The sequence below is a fragment of the Myotis davidii genome, unplaced genomic scaffold (assembly GCF_000327345.1).
Source record: "Myotis davidii unplaced genomic scaffold, ASM32734v1 scaffold557, whole genome shotgun sequence".
NCBI classification, from domain to species: domain Eukaryota; kingdom Metazoa; phylum Chordata; class Mammalia; order Chiroptera; family Vespertilionidae; genus Myotis; species Myotis davidii.
Genome location: NW_006289557.1, coordinates 1,191,975 through 1,207,473, shown reverse-complemented (window position 1 = coordinate 1,207,473; position 15,499 = coordinate 1,191,975). Strand labels below are relative to the sequence as shown.

At 40.8% G+C, this 15,499-nt stretch overlaps 1 protein-coding gene across 1 annotated transcript in view; it reads right to left on the bottom strand.

Annotated features, from left to right (window-relative positions):
• ATP13A4 (ATPase type 13A4) overlaps positions 1 to 15,499 on the bottom strand; it is a 124,055-nt gene that overhangs the window by 39,547 nt on the left and 69,009 nt on the right. The window contains exons 9-16 of the mRNA XM_015562805.1: positions 14,095 to 14,265; positions 13,108 to 13,265; positions 12,329 to 12,517; positions 9,842 to 9,903; positions 6,313 to 6,463; positions 4,679 to 4,765; positions 4,300 to 4,453; positions 2,991 to 3,102 (exon numbers count right to left, since the gene is read on the bottom strand). Of these exons, the coding sequence (XP_015418291.1) occupies positions 2,991 to 3,102; positions 4,300 to 4,453; positions 4,679 to 4,765; positions 6,313 to 6,463; positions 9,842 to 9,903; positions 12,329 to 12,517; positions 13,108 to 13,265; positions 14,095 to 14,265 (1,084 nt within the window). The remainder of the gene's footprint in view (positions 1 to 2,990; positions 3,103 to 4,299; positions 4,454 to 4,678; positions 4,766 to 6,312; positions 6,464 to 9,841; positions 9,904 to 12,328; positions 12,518 to 13,107; positions 13,266 to 14,094; positions 14,266 to 15,499) is intronic.

Here is a 15,499-nt window from a genome sequence, read left to right as displayed (position 1 = left end):
CTTCTTTTGTAAAAAAAGTTAGCAAAATGAATGTATTTCCAAAGTCTCTTAAAGCTCTAATATTACATGTTTCTTCTTTTCATGAGTATTCAGTCTCAGTCAAGAAGTAAAGAGGAGAAGCAGTCCCTTAAGGGGTCTCAAGCTCTGCATTTTGGAATAGCATGCTATCTTTTTCTTCTTCCTGCATAGACTATACCTCCTCCCAAAGCATCCTATCTAATATGCATATCTAATATGCTAATTGACTGCCATACCTCAAAGATGGTGGTGCCCACAGCCAAAAGATGGTGGCGCCCAGTCCCCTAACCCCACCAGGGTGGCAGGCATGCACCAAGTGGGCCCGGCCTTACCACACACCTGCCTCCAGAGTCCCCCAGTCCTCTTAGCACCCCAGCCACCCAGGGCCCCCCGAGGCTCAGGTAACCAGGGCTGGCTGAGGCTTGTGCTGCCAGCAGTGGCAGCAGCAGAGGTGTGATGGGGGCATCGCTTCCTCTGATCACCAGGTCACCTCCTGCCCCTGAGGGCTCCCAGACTGTGAGAGGGGCAGGCCGGGCTGAGGGACCCCCCCTCCAGTGCACGAGTTTTCATGCACCGGGCCTCTAGTCTAAAAATAATAAAGAATAAAGAGTGTAATACAAAAGGAGCATTGTCATCCTTGTGACTATACTTCATGTTCTTAAAATCCATGTGATTTTTAAAGGATGAAATATGCACAAGGCAGGCCAAGAACCCTCACGAGCATTATGATACCTGTGCTGGAAGCACTCTGAGTGAACATATAAACATATACACAAACACCACAGAAAGAATGTTCTATTCAATCAGGGATTAGCAAAGGTTGGGTAAATTAACCTCGCTAGGAAAAGATGTAGTGCTGATGTGGCTTTAACACAGGAAGGGAAAATTGATGACCCAAGATCAGGTTGAATTAGTGAATCTGTGTTTGCACCTTATCAAATTTTGAGACGGAATTTCAATGCTGTTGGCCAGGGCATGTACTCTCCTGTGTGCTGTAGCCCTCACCATGCCCTATTGCTCATGTGTCTCCACCATCAGTCTTTGTTGCATATATAAGCCCCAAAGCCATGAGTTTGAAACTTGTAGATATGCACATATTTTATTATAATAATCAGAAGCAACAGCATAGTGTCCAGAATCTTGGTATATATCTGTCAACAGGGTCCCAGGAAACAAAATTCCATTCCCAATTCTGCCACATCCTGGGCTCAACTTTCCTCTTCTTTAAAATGTGAGATCTGATCTCAAAGTTCATTTCAGCTCTCTGACCAATGATTTGAGTGACCTGAGTTGATTAAATTACAACAAATACTTAGAGTTGCAATAGTCAAAGTGACCCTTTGGTTAAGGGTCACATTAAGCTGGCCTTGACGAGAGTGACCCAATATGCCCAGGAATCTAATACTCAATGACTTTAGATGAGTCACTTCTGCCTCTGGGCCTCTCTGCCCAATCACAAAACGACAGGGTTAGGACACAGCTGTGATTCTCAGCAAGGGCACTACTGCCTCTAGAGGACATTTTGGAAACTTTTAAGACATTTATGCAAGATTTCCTGCAATGACCAATGCACAATGAATAATTACCTTGCATCCTAGGTGCCCTTTGAATATTTTACAGGGCATTCATCACACTAAAAGATTGTTTATACTTTCCTAAGTCCCGTATAGGCTTACCCTGCTTATATTATTTCACATAGCATAGTATATCATAGTATATATAATACAATTATTATGATAAATAAGCAAAATTGTTTATAGTTCCCATAGCTCTGCTTTATATATAAACACAAAGTAATTTTGCACATTTTTAATATTCTATTGAATTTTCCAGGAATGTAAGTACTGTGTAAGTTGAAAGGAGATTGTACTGTTTTATTCAGGATTTTACCAAGAGTTTTAAAGCATTTCACAGTCACCTCGCTGACAGCAAGACTGCTGGTGCTATTTGAGACTGCAGTGTATAACACCTGTATCAGTCTGCATTGCTAGCCTCATGATCCTACACACGCTGCAAGCAACATATTGCTTTATTTTGTTTTAGTGGAGTCAGCTGAGCTTTATTGAGTTGTCTGTTACTTTTATAATACATTGTATTTTTTGCTTTTATTTTTACTGTATAGGATGGAATCATGTTTATTCTTACAAAGAATATGAGCAGATTATATACATATGAATTTATTTTAATATATAAGAGGAAGTGGTACAAAATATAGTTGCAATACGAGAGTGTTGTTGAGCCTGACAGGGTTGAAAACAAATATGTTAGACCTCCCAAATTTAAAATCCTTAGTAACAAAATAAGCCATGATTATCTCCATAGTAGTGTTACAATAATGGCTGGAAAGAGTACTGGACATGGCATTGAAGGTGAAATAAACACAATAGTCTAAAAACAGTGGAAAATAAAGCAACAGATAAAATTAAACTAGGAGTTCATTTTAGTCCTTGGGGATCCCTATTTTAATCTAATTATATCAAAGCTTTCTCTATAATGGCCACCCTGAAGCTTTTTCTTGTTTTTCTACAGACATTACTTAATTTATACAAGTCTAAGCTATATGTTTTTCATTAAGTTGTGTATTTCTTATCAAGATATTTTTAAAATGTTATGTTTTCTAACTTTCAACTAATTCACCAACTATAATTTTAAAAATTAGCTACTTGTATTTGGTTCAAAATGAGGACATGACCTTAATTTCACACTATGAAACATCGCTTATAATCATATATGTGTTTTCACAAAGCTGTACAACCACGTCCTATTTCACAGTGTATACAGCTCTTTCTCATAAATTCTCCCAGTCATCAGCTTTGTGATTCACACAGGGTAGAGATGACTATATCCTGTCTACTAAGTTCAGAAGCATCTCATGCCCATGAATCCTGCAATCTATGTTGCTGAGTCTACTGCCCAGCCTGGTGCATCTTCCCACCCAACCATCCTGCTTTGTGAGAATCCTCCCCACTCACCTCGCCAAGGCAGTGGTGTGGTGGTCCATTTCCAGCTTTTTGTAGGCCAGTGCTATGACCCGGAAGCCCTGTGTTGTGTAAATCTGAAGTTCACTAACAAAACTAGCTGGCACTGTTCAGAAAATAACACAAGATTAGTAGGCAACATTTACTACTCAGTTGGTAGTGGTAGAGAAATAGACCTAGTTCTTGAAAACAAACAAACAATACCACCACATTTCTAAAAAGGTACACAAGTCAGTGGGAACCCACCCTAAAAATAACTACATTGTCAAGAATGACCTCTTGGTATTCAGTGAAGCTGAACTGAAAAGGAAACATTTAAAGAAAGAAGAAGATGAAGATGAAAACAGAGACAAAGAAGAACAAGAAGAAAAATAAAGGGTAGAAATATGTATAATTCTTTATTTCTATGGTTTAACTAACATTTACTGATAGTCTGCTAGGTGCCAGGCATTGGCTCTGCAGAGAGTAAACTGCAGGACCTCTGTTTAGTAAGGTATCAAATAGTAGACTCACAATGTAATCGAATGAAATCATTTCTATGACCCAAGTAATTGTAGTGTGCTATGCTATGGAATCACTTAGACACACATATACAAGTCTGGGAGGAAGTGGTTAGGTGAAAGAAAGGGAAGGACATTTTGGTTGAGGGAGGACCATGTGCTCAGGCATAAACACATGAGCCAAACAGCCTTGAGTCGTTAGTTCAGCTCAGGAAAAGCACAGGATGTGAGGATAGGAGTGGTAAGATGTATCTGGAAAGTTTAATAGGAGTCAGATCATGAACGCCTTATATAAGATCTTAAAGGAATTTGAGATTATTCCTGGAGTCTATGGGAAGCAACCAACAGAAGAAAAATGGAAAGTGACAACATAGTTATATTTGGTGATGGAAAACCCAATCTAGTCAGAGTATAAAGGATGAATCAGGATAGGAGTGACTGGGAGCAGGGGTCAATTCACCAACTGTTGAAGTGATCCAGTGGAGGGAAGATGAGGACCTGAGCTGATGGAGTGATAGAACTATGGGTTAGCAATTGCCAAGACAGAAGCACTGAGGGAGAGGGACAAATCTGGGAAGAACCTCAAATTGGGGGAGAAAGAGAATGGTAATGTCATTCACCAAGATGGGAAATACAGGAAGTGAGAAAAGTAATCTTGATTTTGGTATTGAGTTTGGCATGTAGATGAGTCATCCTATTGGCAATGATCAATAGGCAATTGGATTCATAGGTCAAGTGCTCAGGGGACATATTTGGACTGAAAATACAAATTAGCCAGCTGTAGTACAAGCCTGTTCACTTACCTGTCTCAGGTTGACAAAAGCTGGCGACCTTCTCTGGTGCACCTTTCATGAATGCCAACCGGTCACCCCCCATCTCTTGGACAATGACTGTCATCCTCTGCAGGGCTGATGAGAATGGGAACTGATGCAGGATTGCAATTCCTTCCACTGGGACCTGGTTGAGGGGTGGGGAATGGAGAAGGATACACCAACATAGCTTCCACCTATTGGGAATTAACTATTCCTCCCCCAATCCTGTTTTTAGCAAATAAGGGACACAAGTTCCCATCAGTTTTCTCATGTCATGGAAGACACGTCCATGACCTTTCAAAAGTGTGGGCCTAACGGAAATTTCCCCCTGAGGTTGGATATTTCAGAGTGGATAGCAGATGAAGCTTACCTGGCTGGCTGTTTTGCTGGGCTTAACTACCATGGCGTGTGCTGGTACTTCCTTGATGTGGAAATTGTCCCCAGAAATAGCCATTTCCTATTTCACAAATGGAATATTTTTTGTTGTAGAGATTTATTGATACGATGCTCAAACCCTCGTCTTGAGAAAATCCTGAGACCACCTCAATGTTTTCTCGGTTCTCCTCCCTTGGTTAGATGGAGGTGAACCAGTCTTATTTCATCACAGGGGGGAAAAAATGCATTGAAAATGCTGCGGAACTTCAAGGGCAAACACTTCTGAATTATTCATGCAATTTATCCTGCTTTCTCTGTTGGAGCATGCTGTGTAAAGGTCTCGGTCTCTTTCTGAAGAGACTGACTCAAAAATAGTGAGCACGGATAGCCAGACTTATTTGTGTGTGAGGCAAGCACCTTACTGTCTTCTTTTATCCTGGAGTTCACTGTCATTCCTGATCTTCCCTTTCCGTCTAATTTGAATTGATGGTCCTCAATGTGAGGTACGGCAGGGACTGTGATGTACCGGTACATGGTTGATGGTCAGTAAAGACTCAGTAATTGCTGTAATGATGACCCTAAATCATAGTCACAAGAGCCTTTTATCAAAGATGTCAAAATGCTTTGCAACCATCTTATTGAGTGGCTGAAAAAAATCTAAGAGAGGAAAATGTAATCCCTGCTGAAAAATACAGAAACTGTAACCCAGAAAGGGTAAGATTAGCAAAGTCATATCAGACCACTACAGAACCATGAAAAGGACCATAAGGACTGTCTCCTTCGGTGGGGCTCACACATGTATCATAGGGGCCCAGAGCTGCTACAGGGACCTGGCTACAGGGGACAGGCGTGGTGGGCTTGTGGCTGAGTAAGGTGGGGCCGTGTGTTCCCTAAACTTTACCTTTACTCCCCATTAAACCACAGCCACTCCGACTATTTGTTTTTTTATAAAGTGCATCTAAATGATGTTTCCTTTTAAGAAAATATTCCAGGTGTGGTTCTTTTGTTTCATTTTACGTAAACACTGCTGGTCTACTTCAATCCCTTCATTTTAAGGTCACAGGAACGTAGCCCCAACAAGAGAGATAACTTCACAGGGTGTACTGCTCAGCTAGAGCAGAGCCAAAACTAAAACTGGGAAAGCCAGATTCCTCTTCCTGAACAACACCCCGTGCTCTTAAATCTACTCAGAGTCTCAGTGAAGCGCTCATGTTTCCCTTTTTACTAGTCTTAGAAACAAAGCCAATATAATATGAATAAAAATAAAACTGATAACAATGAGTTATCCTAAGCATGGGGGGCAGTGATGTTCCCTCATCCGCATATTCTAGAAAACTTTGAAACAAGACATTGCTCATACTACAACCTGAAATTTGGAAATAATAAACTAAAAAATTCTAATTACATTCATGCAATTGAGCCTGTGATATGTACCAGAATTTTTTAAGGGCATAATTTTATTTAATCACAATAACCCCACCATGAAGATACAATGGTCTGTCTCTCACTGCTCTACGTCCTCCATTATTGAAGACTTCACATCTTACAGGTATTGACTATCAGTGATAAAACCTGTGTTTCTCTAGCATTGAAGAAGCTTCTTAGATTCTCTGCAGGTCAGAGGCTTACCCAGTTGGTGGCTTCAAACATTTTGAGGTCCAGAGGGTCTCCCTGGATGGTCTCATCGAGAAGGATCAGAGAGTGGCAGCTGGCCATGGCTGCACACAGTGGGCCCCATGGCAAAGCCCTGCCCGAGGCAAAGCTGTGGACCTCCTGGAAGCTAAAGGAGAAAAGGGAAAGGACTTCAGCCCAATTCTCCATCCAAAATGGAGCTTCCAGAGGTGACTTTTTGGGAAGTAATTTAACGTGTTTTGTTACATTCTATACCCACTCTCCAGCCACCCCAAATTAATAGTGCTTCATTTAGCCATCATCCTTACAAGAGTTCAGTGAAAATGAGAAAGGTCATTCAAGGCCTTTCCCTTACTCTTTCTCTGGTATGAATTTAATCCCAGAGGAATGAAAGGAACTAGAAGTGTCACTTTTAATTCTAAGTACATCCACTCCTGCTCCAACTCTCAGACCACTTCATTTCCAATGCCGTGAGGCAGAACAGCTTTGCTCATGCTATGGCTATTTGTGTATCTCCTTCCTTAATCCTTTGGGGCAGGGCCACGCCTTCTGTATCTCTCCAACATGTTTGGCCAACATTAGACAGAAAACAAATGCATGAGTGAATAAATGAATGAGTATCTATGGAAAATCTGAAGAGCATAATGGTAAAGAAATATAACCTAAAAATATGTTTAAAGGGGTACTGCATTCCTCTCTTCCACCCTGGCATCTAGTGTATCCTATTGCAGTCATCATCACCATCACTTCCTGTGGAAAGTGGCTTCATCTAAAATCTGCTGGGATACAACTGCAATGTCAGGTGCAGTGTGCTGTCACTAATTCAGGGTTGAAGTCATCAAGTTCAGCCTCTGGCCCATGAGAGGACTGTCCTCTGCAACCTTGTTGTCAGTCCCTTCTTAAATGTGTAGCACCGGAGATGGTTCATAGAGCAACTCATCCTAGGAGGACTTCTGACAGCAGAAAGTGTTTCCTGAACATTAAGGCAAAGCATGCTTCTTGGAGCCAGTCAGAGTCTACCTGCGCTCTAACTTCTGTGGACCAGCTCAGCTAGAGGTTCCTGTGTAAACCCTCCCTTCCTCTGAGTTTACAGAGGAACCTTGCACTGTGCCTTTAATACAGTTTGCAGACCACTCACCTTTCTAGTTACTTTCTTAAGTTTTTATTTGCCATAGTTTGATTAAAATGTGGTCTTGAGGATCAGATTATTGCTTCTCATGATATGGACACTGCATTTCTTTAAATACTGCCTTGGGTTGCTCTAGTCTTTTGTTTTCAAAAGTCTCCACATCACTGTGTCAGCGCATAATCCAGACCTATTTCTTGCTGGTTTCCTTATCCAAGCTTCTCTAAGAGTTCAAAACCTCTTGGCTGATTACTGGCCCTGTTGATCATATCTATTATTATATATCAGAGGATTAAGTTATCTTAGCAGTTTACAACAGACCCCTGGCATTTGGGTAAACATGTAAAAGGAAGAAGCCACCAGCAGTGTGATCAACGTGGATGCTTAAGCTCACACAAATCAGGGAAAATGAAATCTTATTTTTCATATGGCACATGCATTGTCACCAGTATGTAATTCTGAATTCCTGAGATTGGGCCAGACTCTGGTTTACACAACAAATAAACAGAACTCTTCTCTTATCTCTGCCCTTGTATTTTTATTTGAATGCTTGAGATTTTCAAACTCAGATAGCTCAGGTAGTGTGCCAAAAGTTCTTTAAGTATCCAGCCCTTTTTGGAAAAGCTAGGACTTATTATGACTCACCTTTTATTAGACGACATTTAATAGACTATAAGTTAGGGGCTAACTTCTTACCTAGGATTGAATCTGCTTTCTCTCATTTTATGAGTTAAAGTTGGTAATTTTGTTTAATTTTAAATTGTTATTTAAGTCATTTGAAACCAACTTTCACCTTTTTGAAGGAAGGTGGGAATAAAGAGCAATGGGCTTATTAATCAATAGCTTAAATTTTATATGAATTATTTTTATTTAAATTTGACGAGTTTTATTTAGAAATAAAAAGCTTAATAAGTAAGTTTGATGTCAATTCAATAGGTAGAATAGCATTCAAAAGATGGATCGCATTTAGTTAGTTTTGGATGAACAAACATATACTACGCATCTACTTGTGCACCTGGTGTAGTGCTACAGCATAAGGAACACAAATATAAATAATAAAAATACTGCTCTCAAGATGTTCACATATTTTAATAAATGCATACACTTTTTGTTGAAGCTGAAACAGAAAAATATTAATGAACAAGGAGTCCAGGCATATATCCAAATCTATCTTCAAGGAAAATAAAAAGAACTTCAAAAATTTATACTAATAAGAAGCTTCTTCTGTGTACCAAGTACCAAGATCAATTTCTTTAACCCAGGAAACAGACTTGTTTATAAACACTTTATATTCATGTTTTAATATGAAAATGTATTTACACACCTATAATTAAAATATTTTGTGGATAAATTGTATGTCGTCTGCATAATGCAGAAGAACTGCTATGAACCTTTTATGACTAAAATGCTTTGAGATTTACTTTGTAAGTGAGAAATACCTTCATTTAAAAAAAAGGGAAATGTCAAATGTTTTCTGTTCACACTGGAAATTGCAGAGGAAAGCTGGAAGAGAAGTAATCCCAGGCATGGCCGCCAGGGGGCCTCAGGAAAGGTTATGCAAATCCCCGCTTGGAGCTGAAAGCGGAGGAGTTAAGGGGCAGCCAAAACATGGAATTCTCAGAACTAGAATACCAAGGAACATGAGTACACTGGCCCCAGCTCCCCGGACGTTCCTTTTACTGAAATTCATTGTACAAAGGTGAACTTGGTGTCCTTCCCCCTGGCACAGAAGAAGGCTTTGAAGGAGAGTGTGTTAGTATTGTCCAAATGAGGTACACTGGGCCAACTTCAGTCCCCTGACTAATATGCTGACTGCAAATTACATTTTAGCAAGGATTTGAATGCAGTGTCAAAACTTCTTCTTCATCTCCTGGGTTTGTGTGCGGCATGTGGCAGGGGTTGGGACAGGGGCAAACATAGGTTTTAGCTCAAACTATTAGTGGAACCATTAAGAAGCAGAAGCTATGCTGTCAACCACTGCTCACCAAAGCCAGAGCTAAATTGTCTCTATTGTTAATTTTCCTAAGAAAACACAGAGTTCCAGGAAAAGAAAAATTTCAGTGCATTTAGTCCAAGGTACTATGTGTGATAAAGGGATTCTATGGAAAGTCACCTCACAGGTGGCTTTTGTCCACCTTTATGCAGTTCCCTCCTTAATTTCAAATGCATAAAAGAAACTGCAAAACTGTCATTCTCCAGAGCCCTTGAGGTCTTACTTGCCAGCAAGTAAGTTTTGGCTTAAGTCACCACTTGTGAAAGTTCTCTACAGGTGTGGATGCTGTTATGGTCTCCAGAGCCCTTGAGGTCTTACTTGCCAGCAACTGTTGTCAGTTTTGGCTCAAGTCACCACTTGTGAAAGTTCTCTACAGATGTGGATGCTGTTATGTGAACAGTACTCACCCGTTCTTATCGCAGGGCATGACTCCCCAGACATCCAAGCCCTCCCTTGTCAAGGTGCCTGTCTAAACAGAAACAAGCACTCAGTTTACTCTGAAGATCTAGCTCCCCATTGCAACGACGAATAAGGTTCGTCCTAATAGAATAAGATATGCCACAAAATTTTATAGAGATCGGCACTTCAAGCAAGAACACAGTGAGGTGGGTATCTGGACTCCTGGGGGAAGCTTGGATGAACTCATCCCAGTTGTATGACCAGCAAGCGCTTAATCTCTTTGCACTTTAGTGATCTCAGCAATAAAAGAAAGAAAGCCGGACCTGCCTTACATATTTCAGAGGCTTGTTTGGAGATTCTAAGGCCAGATTAAACAGATGGCAAAGTTCTTGGTAAGCCTACAAGAGCTAAAAAATGGCGAATCCCAGTTCTTATTGCAGAAGTTAAAAGTGTGTCATCAGAAATAAGTAATGAGAGTAGGAGAATTTTCTGTTGTCCTAAAGAAATGGTTTGTTCTTTGACACATACTTAGTTAAAAGGTGCTTGTTGGTGTAATGATGAAGAGTTTATCTGGGTTAAAAGACCAGCTGTGTGATCTAGGCAAATTACTGAATTTCTCTAAACATCAGCGCCCTTGCCTGTAACATGGTTATAATCATATAAAGTTGTTGTGAAGATTAAATGAGATAATACAATAAAGTGCTTAATTTAATGTCTGGCATAGAGTAAGAGCTGATAATAATGATAATGACTCATAATAATTATTTATTTAACATTCAAATTCTTGTCACAATTATCTTCCCACCCCATTTCTTTTTCCAAGTCCAAGGATAATATGCTTTCATAAATAGAACATCTTTCCTTATAATTCTAGTTTGATCACAAAATAATGTTGAAATAGTAGCAAGAGCCACATTAACCTTTTGTTCTTGGTAGATAGCTTGATAGTTCAACAATTAGATAATATAGCTCCCATCTCATTAATTTTCTGCTATCAAAAACCTTCAATGTACTGTTTATTGGGCACAGATTTATGTTTGGGACGGTGAATACAATTCTGGAGATGGGTGGTGGTGATGGTTGCATAATAATTTGAATGCACTTAAAGCCACTTAAGAAGGTTAAAATGGTAAATTTTATATTATGTATATTTGACCACAATAAAAAGAATAAGAAAAGGAAAGGCAACAATAAAAAATAAAAACCTTCAATGGCTTCCCATTGCCTAAAGAAATATTTCTTAGCCAGACATTCAAGGTTTATAAACACCCTCTCCCATTACTAATGTTCTGCTCTGATCAAAACACATTTTATTGCTCTTCAGACTCTATGCCTTTGCCTATAATCTCCTGCTTATAATAGCTTTGTCTTGTACATATTTTAAGTATTTTTGTAGTGCTTGACATCTAAAAAAATATTTCTAGCTGAAAAGAGACTACCTCCCTGGGGCTGGCAATTACTGGTAGAAGAGACAGCATGGAACTCAGGCAAGAGCACATATTTGCAATGCAAACTAACCATTGGGTAGCCAAACCTCTCCTCTCTCTGGTCACCCTCCCCAGGAGACAATATTCCTCTTCCTTACTCATCCCAGGGCCAGGTATCAGACAACTAGGGACCATCTCTACAGCCTAAAGCTCACCAGAACCGCTCAAACTAGCCAATCATTGGTTGTTTACCCTGCCTTGTCTTGCATTTCCTGCAAAAACCCCAATAAAGGCCACCCCAATAAACCCCAATAAAGGATGAGGGCCTACGCACTCCCCTCACTCCTACTTTGCTTCCTGATCCAAACCTGGCATACTTCCTGTGGCCTTGCCTGGTGAGCTATGCATCTTCCTTCCAGAGGGAATGTGAATAACATTGACCTTTCCCTATCATCACTCAGTCACCTTATAAATTAAAACCCAGGCACAAAACCACCTTTCAATTCCACCTTAACGTCTCACAGCTTCCATCTTTACTCCAGCATATGTGTATACAGACTTGAAGAATACCTTCAAGAGAAGGTAGATTAAAAGGCTGGCTGGGAGTAACTGCCATATAATCAAGGATAACTTTAGATAAAATCTTCCTTTTTCATTCGTTCATTCATTCATTCACTCATTCATTCATTCAATAAGCATTTATTGAATACTGACTATGCCAAGCGATATTCTTAACATTAGGGATACAATAGCAATCACAGTAAAAGATTTAAATTTTATTCTCTGGGGGTTTGGGTGATAGACAGAATGCTATTTTAATTAATTGTGTTTCATAGACCATTGGAGGTGGAAGGATCCTAAAAGATTCTCTAATGCAGTAACTACTGTCCCTTCTCTATAATCTGAGGGCTCACGAGACGTTTCTTTCCTGGGTCACACAGCCAACCAGGGATAAAGTGAAGTCCGATACCCACATCCTGTTTCCTGGCTCATGAGAGTGTAGCACGCGTATACAGGATGACAATGATGATTACAATGGGGGTGAGAGTGAAGATGAAACACACATACCTTGTCAAAGCAGACAAGGTTTAATTGCCCACATACATTGATCCTCTGGGGACTGATGCAAAAGATGCCTCTCTTCTTTAGCCTCTTCTGGGCATAGATAATGCCCGTGGTCAGGGCGGCAGGTAAAGCAGGAGGAACTGCAATTGTGATGACATCCAGGGCTTTCCTCACCACCTCACCGGGAGCTTCCTGGAAGATACCTCACTCTCACTATCACAAATAGCTTTGTGCAAATGACTTTTTCCTTCTTTTTGTTTATTTATCTAGATTAAATTTCTAGAAATAATATAAGCAAGTCAAACATGGGTCACAGGATACGAACATATTTTAGTTCTCAAAACATTTTGCCAAAGTGCAATGAAAAAGCCTTGTAATGATTGATTCATATGCTACCAGCAGGCAACCATGGGCCAATTTGCCATGTGCCCTCACCAACATTGAATATCTGGGTTCTGATTAAAATTTTTCATTTCATAGCTACTAAATATTACATTATTGCAATAAACATATTCTCATATTGAAAATAATATAAGGAAATATTATGCAAGAATAGAAGCATGCTGATATCTCAATAAGCAAAATGTTTTATCCCATGAGATTGAATTGTTATCATGGACCTCGGTGATTAATTGCTTATGTTGGAGAGCCTGGGAGTACATAGGTCAGTTTCAGTGCTTGGCTCTGTTTCCCATGTTTGTAATCCCTACATTAAGGTCAACATGTAGAGTATAAAACGGACATGGGTGAGTGTGTATGTGCATGCAACAAAGGAAGCTTACCCCGCTGAGCACGTAGACACATAAAGTATAGATCATCCCAATGGTGGCGGTCACTACGAGGCATAGGAGGAACCTGATGGCATCCCTGTAGAGCTTGAAGTTCATCGGCTTGGGATACAAGATGGATCTCACAAGGTCCCCCTTTGCAGTGTTGAATCCTGAGCGGTAAACACACCCCACCCTCTCAGGATGACAAATCCTACACTGGTGCTCTTCCAACCTCATCCAACATTGCCTTTGTCTTCTCTAGAGACATTTAAACAGTGTTTAAACCCAAGTGCAATTAAACGATAATTGGAAAATATGTAAGTGCTAGAATGGAAATACCTTATCTATTTCAGAACCTATTACTCTGGCCTTCCTTCCCTCTACTTTCAATTCCATGCATCCCAGAGACAGGGAAGCACTATACTAGGGGCAGAGCACAGCTTTTCCAAAGCAGCTTCCTTTTAAGGAAACGACTCATGAGAATGCATGCACACACACACACACACACACACACACACACACACACACACGTCACTTGAATTTAAACTAAGTGGCCCAGTAAATACTGATGAATTCAATTTCTATTACTTTTGAATGTCAAGTTTTCTGTTTCTAGTCCTGCCTAGAAAGAACTCAGGATTTGAGGTTAAAAGACCTGAATTCTGGGTCCCGCTCAACCAGTTCCTGGCTGTATGGTTTGTGAAAGTCCACTTGAATTGTGTGGGCCCCAGATGATTCATGTAGGCACCTTTGTTTTGCAAGTACTATATATGCAAGTAGTTTATAAACTACAAAGCACATAAATAGTAATATGATCATCAGTACTATTATTTTTAAAAGGCATCTGTCATAGTTCAATTCACTTTTAAAATATATAAATTTAGTATAGTTGGTTTGTTATCTAAAGACTGCTCCATACCTAATAAATTAGACATTAAATAAACTGAATAACAGCATGTAATTAAAATGACAAAATGGAAGGAAGAGATGCTGACTAACCAGTCTGTAGTACCACGGCTCTCACAGTCCTGGAGCAAGCGCCCTTGGCCTGGATAACCTCTGTGCCACAGAAGAGGATGTGCCGTTTGTAATCCGCTTCACTCTGTGTTTTCCAGGGCACAGAGCCATCCATCTGAGGTAATGGAGTCTTAGTGACTGGGATACTTTCTCCTACAGAAAACAAGTCATGCACTTTGTGAGGCAAGATGCCCTCACTCATATGAATCATGTGTACACTTACACATCATATAGTAGATGTTTGCTGGGAATCTGCCATGGGGCAGGGACAACCCTAGACACAGGAAATACAAGGGGAAACGTAGTGCTTGTTTAAGAGGTCCATAGTCCAGAGAAGAACACAGACATGTAACAAACAAATATAATGCCATGTTATAAATACTATGAGTACTATAAAACCAAACATAGATGCTGAAATAGGCAGGAAATAACTATGTGGGGAATACCAAAATGTGCAGTTTAGAATGTCGGAGTTTTGAGAATAAAGGGCCATGAGACCTATGTAGGAGCCAAAGCCTGCAGGGCCCTAAGTGCATGTTTCATTCTGGGGTGTGTGTGTGTGTGTGTGTGTGTTTTCCCATAGGCCCTAGTGGCAGAAAGGGAATGGGAAGATGTTTAATTGTTTTATTAGATTAGAGGCTGGACATTGAGTTGGAAAATGATCACAAGAATCCCCACTGGAGAACCTGAGGTTTGAAATATGGCAGTTGGCAGTGGGAGTAGAAAGGAAGTGCTGGATTTGAGAAATAAGGAAGTAAGAAGCTACAAAACTTGGGAAATCCTATATAATAAAAGCCTAATATGCTGTGTCTGGTCATCTGGTCGTCCGTTCAACCAATCAAAGTGTAATATGCTAATGATATGCTAAGGCCACTCAACCGCTTGCTACGACGTGAACTGACCACCTGGAGGCAGACAGTTGACTGGTCGACCAGTCATTATGATGTGCACTGACCACCAGGGGGCAGATGCTCTTACCTGTGGTTAGCTTATTGCTGGGTTCAGGCTGATCGGGACTGAGTGAGATGGGCTGGACACACCCTGGAGCCCTCCCAAAGTCCCTTCCCAGTTGGCCAACCTTTTGCACCTCTTCTGGCCCCAATCATGCACCAGTGGGGTCCTTTGGCCTACCTAGCCTGTGCCCTCTTGCAATCCGGAACCCCTTGGGGGATGTCGGAGAGCCAGTTTCAGCCCCATCCTGCTCAATGCAGGAGCTGCCCCATGGTGGTCAGTGCACTCCCACAGGGGGAGCACCGCTCAACCAGAAGCCAGGCTCATGACTGGCAAACACAGTGGTGGTGGTGGGAGCCTCTCCTGCCTCTGTGGCAGCACTAAGGATGTACGACTGACGACTTAGGCCCACTCCCTGGGGGGGTGGGAGGGGGGA